The following is a 10,189-nucleotide window of genomic DNA, read 5'->3' on the forward strand; positions in this document are numbered from 1 at the left end:
GCACACCTGACCTTCCAAATTCCCCTTCTGGCCCTGGTTTTCTCCCCCTGCCCTCACCAGGCTGCTCTCTGCCACTGTCACAGCCACAGATGTTGAAAATGCAGCTGAAAACCAGCAACACACTAAGCTATCTACCCCTCACTCCCACTTCCTGGAGTGTATTTCTCTTCCAATTGCTGGCAGCAGGCAGAAAGGATGGTACAGAAGCCGTTACTTTGCCTCTCTAAAACCAAAGGACAGTTTTTGTACAAGGTTTATCCTCCCCAGAAGGATTAATCTGTATTTAGTATCAAATATTACAAGCATCGAGGCAGACAGCTACACACCATGTGTGGAACTGTGCTTCTAGGGAAGAGGTCCATTAGGATTAGTTCTGCTCTCAAGTTTTATCCTAGTAACTTGCAAAAGATTGGGAGAGTAGATTCAACATTTCCCTCAAGAATTGATAATAAAATACTTTCTAAAAGACTATTTGGAGCAAGGCACTCTTTTTGCTGGTGCTCTTTGAGCAGCAGGTTTCTCAATATGGGGCTACCTAATGTTTTCAGAAAACAGGTAAGGAAGTACCACGTTATTTAGCTTGGCTTGAATGCAAAAGCTGACAGTCTGACATTCGTAGATTGATCCAAAGGCTTTGGTTTTTTGGGTAAATTTGAGTCCTCTGATTTTTGCTCCTGGTTCTTCTTCACTTCATCGTCATCAGCTGCGGGACGTTTTCGCTTTTTATCTTCTGCTGAATCATTAACTGTTCCTCCTTTTGCTTTCTCAGTCCACACCTTTGAAGGAAATACACCATTAAACAGAAAACTACAAATTAGGCAACAAAATTCACTTCTTTATTTGATAAAACTTATTTCTCTGATTCTAAGGAGGCACTGCAATAATTCCTGTTAATAACTAGTAATTTAGGAACAATTTCTTCACTTTCCTTTTTTCTAACAGCATTCTCCTTCAAAACTGTACTTCATTTGAGCCTGTATATGAAATTGAAGCTATTAATTGTCTTTCTGGACAAATGAGAAACCCAAAACAAATAGAACAAATTTAGTCCAGTAAATTAAGTCTGGTGATGTCACTTCTAACTCCTTCCCTTCTCTTTTGCTATTTCTTAATTGATTACATTTCTCTCACTTTGGGAAAAAAAGCTGCTTTCTGCCTTTAATTATTACTCAGACATTTCATATTTTCATAAAGTACATATCATAGATCATGGACCAATTCAAAACTGAAGTGCATGAAGATGGAAAACAGTGGAATTTAAAGAAAAAATTCCTAACCAAAAATAAACAAGAAATTCAGTGGGGGGAAAAATTATCAAAAACCCCCCAGAATTAGAGAACGTTTTCTTACCGTTCTTTCTTCTGATGACAGAATTCTGAATCGACTCATGCCTTCTTTTATTATTTCTGCTTCATTCAGATCAGGATTATCTGTCAAAATGTTTGCTCTGTTCTCTTCTAGCCACATTTGGAATCCTGTCTTTGGTCTAAAACAAGCACACAAAAATTTGTCCTTTGAAGAAGGTTATAGGAAAAACCATATCCCCCAAAACAACATTTCTAAACAACACCTAACTGGACTTCCATGTTCTTGAAAGAAAAGACATGTCTCAGCAGTTTGCTTTCTCCTATCCCAGTATGCTCAAAGAACATGCTGACGAGGCAAGACTAAGTCAAGCATTTTTATTAAAACTGTGATATATATGGAGATTAACATTTCAGTTTTGGAATGACAAAGCATAATGGTTCTCTTCCTTTCTGACAGGGTCCCATCAACCTAAAAATAGAGCACGTACATTAGCATGTTTCAGCTAATCCTTTTCACACTTCTCCCTGCCACTTGTTTTAGAACATTATCTGTAAAGGTTAATGAAAAGAATGCTAGTCCAAATGAATAATAATTACCTTCATCTCCCTCAATTAAATGAAGTCTATGTGAAACATGATTATAATAATGCAAATTTCATGAGGACTGGGATTGTTAGAAAATATATCTGCTCCAGAGGAACAAGGCAGATTAGAATCTTAGCTAGGAAGAGACGTGCTCCTTAGGAGATATAAGTTCCTTGTTTGTTTTCTTTTTTAAAAGAACACACTAAAATAAAGCTTTAACACTTCCATGTAAAACCGTGAGGTTTCAGCTCTCCTCTGAGATTTGCTAGAGATGTTTAAACTTTAACTATTTCCTATACTTGGAACTGGCAGGGCAGCACGGTTTCATTTATCATTCATAGAATCATAGAATCACAGACTGGTTTGGGTTGGGAGGGACCTTAAAGCTCATCCAGTCCCAACCCCCCTGCCATCAGCAGGGACACCTTCCACTAGACCAGGTTACTCAAAGCCTCATCCAGCCTGGCCTTCAACACTTCCAGGGAGGAGCAGCCACAGCTTCTCTGGGCAACCTGTGCCAGTGTCTCACCACCCTCACAGTGAAGAACTTCTTCCTAATATCTCATCTAAACCTCCCCTCTTTCAGCTTAAACCCATTTCCCCTTGTTTTGTCATTAACTGCCCTTATGAAAAGTCCTTCCCCAGCTTTCTTGTAGCCCCTTCAGGTACTGGGAGGCCACTATAAGATCTCCCTGGAGCCTTCTCTTCTCCAGGCTGAACAGCCCCAACTCTTTCAGCCTGTCATTCAGACCTATATTCAAAGGTCATCATCAGATGCATAAGGAGTATCAAAGCAAAAATCATTGCTTAGAGCCCCAAAATTACATTTTGCATTGCTTATTTATTATTCACTCACACACGTATTTGTCTCGGGCTGATGCAAAACTTCTACTTTGAATAACACCTGCACACTGGGAGAGATTTAATGAACAGAATGCTCTTCTCTGTTCTTTCACTGTGATTGTAATGTGGCGTTTCAGAAATCCAACCGTATTTTCTGCAGGTTTGTTTGATAATATGCATAGTATAAGTAGCAGTTTACTAAATTTCTGAAACGTGACAATTTGTGTACTAATACTTTAATCTTGATGTTACTTCAGCCAGTCCAACATCTTCAGAAACAAAACAGTTTTTGGACTTGCTATTCTATCAAAATTGGAATATGGCATTGAGATGCAAGTGTCCACTCACCTTCTGTTTTCAGTGTTCTCCTGTGCAGTGACTTTGACTTCGTGGGAGTCGTTTGGTGCTTTTTCTTCTCTTTCTTCCACTGTTTTTTCACTAGAGTTAGGTGTACGAGCCTGGAAGAAGGAAGCTGCTAATGCCTATAGAAATTGAGGTTTAAAAAGAAAATAATAATAAGAAAAAACAGTAAAAACACTTCAGTCTCAGACAAAAAATACCATGCAGCCTAACAAAACCCAAGCCTTTCCTAGAGACATAATAATCACTTGCATTCCTATAGAATCTAATCCATCCAATTTTAGCACAGTAGGTATTTAGTTAACACTATTTAAAATAAAAGCACAAGATTCAGTGCAGAATGCAATTTCCATAACTGTATTTATTTTTTTTTGCTGTTTTATGTGCTTTTTATAGTTTCTGCAGTATGCTTAAATGAACTTTGCCATTTAAGGTGCTTCAGTCAATCACCATGGTTTCATACTTCATAGAAGCTGGTAAAATTCAATTTACTGTTCTTTGCTCACTGAAACAATGTAAAAAGACTAGAAACATTACCTGCTTGGTCTTGGGTTTGGGAATCAGAGGTTTTATAACTGGAGGGTTCTGCTTGTTCCCAGCTCGACTGCCAGACAAAGAAGTTTTCTTTGAGTATTTGCTCATAGTGTCTAGAATATTTGTTGAGGGGACCATGGGGTCCTTTTTGTTAGATGACACCTAGCAAAACAAATAAACAGACATTTTATTTGGTTTCTGGCATGTTCCTCTCCTCTGTCCCTCCAAGATACCTGTCATAATTATATGATAAACTTTAGATATAATAATCTGTTGTGATTTTCAGAACACTGAGATCAAACCAAGCTGCAAAATTCTTACCTTGAAGGGATTCACTCGTCCTTGGCTGCTTGAGGTAATTACAACTATTTAATAGGAAAGAAAAAAGAATGTAAAAACATGTGCATGTGTGTACACACACATATATAAAAATCCGTGAAGCAATGTGGACATTTTAGACAAGTAGATGAAACAACATCATTTTCAAAAAACAAAGCTAACACTTATTTTGTGTCTTTCAGCCTCTGTTCATTGAAAATTAAGAGAAGGACTAAATCAAAGGCATCAACTATTCCACACCAAAGGAAAGAAGTTCCCACCAGGCTTGAAAGCGGTTAAATAGAGAGAAAGACATTTTAATAACCCCATGAAGGTTACACTATACATGCTCAGCTATTATTAGTCATCAGAAATGCCAGACAAGACCAACAGCCTTAAATACAAATCCACAGGAAGACCCAGTATTTCCTCCACTCCCAAATCCGTTTCCACTCCTATTCTTCTTGTTAGAGGGTTGGCAGGAGGGAAGCAGCAAGAGGTCACATTCTGCCCCTGCCTGCTCAGACCTACAGTTCTACAACAGGGTTACTAACTCTGCCTTGTGTAAGTGCAACCAGTAAATGAGCCTATGATGTGTAAACCAAATGAACTGATCACTGTTCTCATTTTTCCCCTGTCCCAAAGAATGCCTTCACCACACAGCCAGGCAGAGAACTGATTGAGCATTTGGCATGGCTAAGGCAATCAGCATAGTGTCAGGGAACATCATAAGGTCATGAAGACATCAACAGGAATAGGGAACCTCTTAAAAATGTGAGAACAACGATCAGTACAAGCTACTACTTGACAAAAATGTTATGCACTAAATGATAGTAGTAATGGGAAAATAGAGGATAAAAAGCAGAAGGTACTGTGAAGCATGGCAAAGTTCTCATCTGGAATAAACAGATTTACTCACCAGACTTTGGAGTACTCAACTCTGCTGAAGTGACACCTTTGCAGAAAGGACTTGGTCCTTCAGAATAAAGAAAGATGTAAGCATTTAAAGTGCAATAAAATGTAATAGCATAATTTGTTAAAAAACAAAACGCCAAACAGACAAGCAAGTTACAGGAAAACAATCCACCCTTCTGAGGAAAGGCTGAGGGAGCTGGGGCTCTTTAGCTTGGAGAAGAGGAGACTGAGGGGTGACCTCATTAATGTTTATAAATATGTTAAGGGTGAATGTCAGGAGGATGGAGCCAGGCTCTTCTCAGTGATGCCCAATGGTAGGACAAGGGGCAATGGGTGTGAGCTGGAACACAGGAGGTTCTGCTTAAACTTGAGAAGGAACTTCTTTACAGTGAGGGTGACAGAGCCCTGGGACAGGCTGCCCAGGGAGGGTGTGGAGTCTCCTTCTCTGGAGACATTCAAAACCCGCCTGGACGCCTTCCTGTGTGATCTCATTTAGGTTCCTGCTCTGGCAGGGGGTTGGACTGGATGATCTTTCGAGGTCCCTTCCAATCCCTAATATTCTGTGATTTTAAAGCATGATTCTTATTTTCAAGTTGTATGTATACTCTTACAAAACAATCTATCTTTACCTAGGTAATTCAAGGGATAATTACCTAGGGAATTCAAAGTAATGAGAAGCTCAGAGTTACTGCAGGAGTTACTGCATGTCACCCCCTTATTCCTGTGCCTTTTTTCATACCTAAACACCCAAATTAAGACAGATCAGAAACTACCAGATCTGTTCTAACAAGGTAGTAGAAAACCTAGTCCCTGCTACAGTTGCAGTTTCAAAACTCAGTGAAACAAATGGGATAATTTTCTGTTTACACGAATGACTTCTAAATCATAGAATCATAGAATCACAGACTGGTTGGGGTTGGAACGGACCTAAAGCTCATCCAGTTCCAACCCCCCTGCCAGCAGCAGGGACACCTTCCACTACACCAGGTTGCTCAAAGCCTCATCCAGCCTGGCCTTCAACACTTTCAGGGAGGAGGCATCCACAACTTCCTTGGGCAACCTGTTCCAGTGTCTCACCACCCTCACAGTGAAGAGCTTCTTCCTAATATCTCATCTAAACCTCCCCTCTTTCAGCTTAAACCCATTTCCCCTTGTTTTGTCATTAACTGCCCTTATGAAAAGTCCCTCCCCACCCTTCCTGGAGCCCCTTCAGGTACTGGGAGGCCGCTATAAGGTCTCCCCAGAGCCTTCTCTTCTCCAGGCTGAACAGCCCCAACTCTTTCAGCCTGTCCTCATAGGAGAGGTGCTCCAGCCCTCGGAGCACCCTTGGGGCCTCCTCTGGACTTGTTCTAACTGGTCTATATCCTTCTTGTGTTGGGGGCTCCAGAACTGGACGCAGTATTCCAGGTGGGGTCTGAGGAGAGCGGAGCAGAGGGGCAGAATCCCCTCCCTCCACCTGCTGCCCACGCTGCTCTGGGTGCAGCCCAGGACACAGTTATTGGCCTCTGTGCTGCCAGCGCACGTTGCCGCCTCGTGTTCATATTAAACCTCCTGTACCTCACTTGTGGTGTCCCATGACAGGTGGTGGGCCTGTCTTTCCTAAACAGTATGTTAAAAGAACAAAACAAAACCATAGACAGAAAACCCTGTTGTTTGCATAGTCCTATAGACTGCTGAGTGACCCAAACTACAAATTACCTGGGAATTTTCCAGAATTCCTTATTAAGTCTATGAAAGATACAACCAGGTAACTTCCAGTCTATTCAGAGAATAGATTTTTCTTACTCTGTTTATGCACTTCTGGTTTTTCTTCTGCTTCTTCAGAGGCATCAGTTTCCTCAGTAGCTTCCATTTCTTGGTCCTGCTGGACCGGCAGCCGACTCCACTCTGTGGCAGAGTTGCTGTAACTAAATGGAAGGAATTTATCAGAAAGGAAGTGGTCACCACAGTCAAAAGGAAAACTGGAACAAAGGAAGAGTAACTTACTTAATTTAGGAGATAAGAAGAATAACATGTGGCATTTATTTGCATTATACCTCTGATGAAACTGTGATGATTACTAAAAATGAAATGAAGATTCATTAACCACTTCAGTTCACTCTGAAACATCAAGTGCAATTGCCTGAAGTGGTACTCGTGTAGTTTTAAAAGAAGACCACACACAGCTACCAAACTGCCTGAAATTCACACTCAGCTAGAAGTACAGGCACTGGCCTTCAAACAGCTCTGCATACAAGAGCAAGCACCTGAACACAAACAGCTTTGGCCACCTTCAGAGTGCACATCATCATCATCATCACTATTTTTGCCTGAACACTCTATCAAAAATACAAATGCAAACATAAAACATCTCCCATAATCTCAATTTAAACACATATACCTCCAATATAATAAATGATATCAGATTATTTTTCTGCATATATGAATAAATACACAGGTTATAACATGGATGCATATTTTCAGTCCAAAGCTTAGTCCAAACATTAGAAATTAATGAATTCTAATGTTTAATCTGAATATTCTCTAAATTTCCCAGTATAGTAGTATGTACATTTCTTACATTTCCCTTCTAATCTTTGCTGATTATTAAAATCTGTGTATACATAATCCAAAGGCTCATTTCTTTCAACCACAATGTCCGTATTAGATTAATCTGGCACTAAGAACAATATAATGTTTGTGATGAATTTTAACCCTCAGAGGGGCTGAAGTTATAGACACGGGATTGCACCTTCCATGTATGATCCAGAAGAACAAGGCAGAGCATTTAGAAAGGAATTTTAAATGTGCAGTTTCACACAGAAGAATGAGGGAAAAGCTAGAGATAAACTCAGGGACTTAACACTTCCTCTTACTTAAATAAGTTCCAAAAACTTCATCTATAAAATTGTTATAGGAAGACATTGCTTCTGACAAAACATTATGACATTTTTTCTGTGCTATCAGACTGGTGATTAGTGACTGTCTTCCTTACAGCTGTACCATCCAGATGCCAAACAAGAAAACAGCTCTTCTGTATGGTCTGGTTTGTTTGTTTGTTTTTTTTTTAAAAAAAAAAACAAAAAACAAAACAAAAACAAAACAAAAACCACCACACATCTTTTGCCTTATCGTGCTTTACAAAGCAAATGCAGGTAGGAAAGGAAAGGCAGATGGCACAGGTACAGAGGGGAAAAAAATGCAAAGCAAACCTGTAGTATTTCCAAAGCTTTGGAAAACTGGGGTTAATTAGGAGGGAAAAAAATAGGATTTACTGAGATTGGCTACTGAAAGAGAAGAGGGCTGGAGAAAGATAGAAGGATTTTAAGATAGGTGGGGAATGAAGGGAGGTAGAGAGACTGAGACAAAGAGGAAAAAAAATAGGTTGGAGTCAAATAACCAACATAAGCTAGAGGAAAGGGGGGAAAAAAAAAAGAAGAAGAAAATTCCAGTCAGAGTAACTGGGTATTGAGCCTGCTTTGCCTCTGAAGCTGTTGAACACAGACACACAGTAAGCAAAGATGGAGATACTTCCCTTCGCGTTAGTAACCTGGTACTAACGAGTCCTCACAAGGTAACAACAGGAATGTACCATTTTATATGTACAATTTATAAGTAGAGCAACACAAATTATTATTTCACAACAAGTATCTTGCAAACTATAGTCCAGAAAAGTGTATCAACTGGATCAAAATATTAATAGTTCAGTAAAAACGTTCCCAGGTTTTTAATCACAGAAATTTGTGTTACCCAGCACTCAAGTGCTTTCGGAAATCCTCTTCCTCCTCTTCATCTTCCGATGCTGTTGCCAACTCACTTGCTTTTTCTACAGCCAGTTCACTAAGTCGCTGAGCTAAATTTAGTTTGCGAGAGCGAGAAGCATACTTGATAGCTAAATTCACAACGTTTTGTGTCATGAGGTCAGCAAGTTCCACACAACGAAATTCACGCTCCAGTTTACAAGAAAGCTGAAAGAAAAGAAACCCTGAGAGTTACACACTTCACAGCTGCACAGCACCCTCAAGACTCCAGTTCCAGAATATTATGGTCTTGGTGGAGTGAATGAATAAAGGCAAAACCACCAACAACCATGACCTGCAGAGCAAAAAATAAAAGCTTTTTTTTAAAAAAATAATAAAAAATTAAATTCTTCCTCTCACCCTTCATACTGATAAGCAACAACAATAGTAAAAGAATCATAGAATCATAGAATGGTTTGGGTTGGAAGGGACCTTAAAGATCATCCAGTTCCAACCCCCCTGCCAGCAGCAGGGACACCTTCCACTAGACCAGGTTGCTCAAAGCCTCAGCCAACCTGGCCTTCAACACTTCCAGGGATGGGGCAGCCACAACTCCCTTGGGCAACCTGTTCCAGTGTCTGACCACCCTCACACTGAAGAACTTCTTCCTAATATCTCATCTAAACCTCCCCTCTTTCAGTTTAAACCCATTTCCCCTTGTCTTGTCATTAGTTGCCCTTATGAAAAGTCCCTCCCCAGCTTTCTTGTAGCCCCTTCAGGTACTGGGAGGCCGCTATAAGATCTCCCCGGAGCCTTCTCTTTTTCAGGCTGAACAGCCCCAACTCTTTCAGTCTGTCTTCATAGGAGAGGTGCTCCAGCCCTTGGATCATCCTGGTGGCCCTTCTCTGGACTTGTTCTAACTGCTCCATGTCTTTCTTATGTTGGGGGCTCCAGAACTGGATGCAGTACTCCAGGTGGGGCCTTACAAGAGCGGAGCAGAGGGGCAGAATCACCTCCCTCGACCTGCTGGACACGCTGCTCTTGATGCAGCCCAGGATACGGTTGATATTAATTGCAGTCACCTCTTGTTGTAGTCTGTGAACTAGCTGGATTGCCAGTCACTAGCCAGACTTCTAGTAAGAGGAATGACATCCAAGTTTACATCAAATGCCACCTACACAAAATATAGTCTCAGAGATTCTATTTTTTTTTTATTTACTTGTACTTACAGCAAACAGCTTCATTAGAAGTTCTTGCTGTTCTTTCACTGACTGACTTTTAGCATTTTCATCAAGCTCATAGCCATTTTTTGATAAGTAATCCACATGGTTGTGAAATACAACAGAACGCCAGTACTGTTCCTGAAAAAGGGAGAAAGATGCATGCTGGAGGTCAGAGGGGGGAAAAACAGCCCACAACTTAATGCCTAACAATTTACAACATATTTTATCAACTTATTCTTAAATGTCTTATAATAAGAATGAGGGATAGATAATTCTATTTAAAAGCCAATGCCTACTGAGGGAAAAAATAGAGCACATTAACAACCATCCATATAAAATCCAATCCAAACATCATTCATGTTAAATTCAATTTATATTTCAGCAG

General features: G+C 40.2%; 1 protein-coding gene across 1 annotated transcript in view; it reads right to left on the reverse strand.

Annotated features, from left to right (window-relative positions):
• Positions 1–575: 575 nt before the first annotated feature.
• The window catches only part of WDHD1 (WD repeat and HMG-box DNA binding protein 1), a gene marked incomplete at its 5' end in the record, with an annotated part of 26,211 nt that continues 16,597 nt past the window's right edge, over positions 576–10,189 (reverse strand). The window contains 9 exons of the mRNA XM_010169870.1: positions 576–776; positions 1,351–1,486; positions 3,084–3,217; positions 3,633–3,791; positions 3,951–3,994; positions 4,867–4,923; positions 6,648–6,769; positions 8,592–8,809; positions 9,811–9,942. Of these exons, the coding sequence (XP_010168172.1) occupies positions 576–776; positions 1,351–1,486; positions 3,084–3,217; positions 3,633–3,791; positions 3,951–3,994; positions 4,867–4,923; positions 6,648–6,769; positions 8,592–8,809; positions 9,811–9,942 (1,203 nt within the window). The remainder of the gene's footprint in view (positions 777–1,350; positions 1,487–3,083; positions 3,218–3,632; positions 3,792–3,950; positions 3,995–4,866; positions 4,924–6,647; positions 6,770–8,591; positions 8,810–9,810; positions 9,943–10,189) is intronic.

This window comes from Antrostomus carolinensis, unplaced genomic scaffold, assembly GCF_000700745.2.
Source record: "Antrostomus carolinensis isolate BGI_N321 unplaced genomic scaffold, ASM70074v2 scaffold12556, whole genome shotgun sequence".
Lineage (NCBI taxonomy): Eukaryota > Metazoa > Chordata > Aves > Caprimulgiformes > Caprimulgidae > Antrostomus > Antrostomus carolinensis.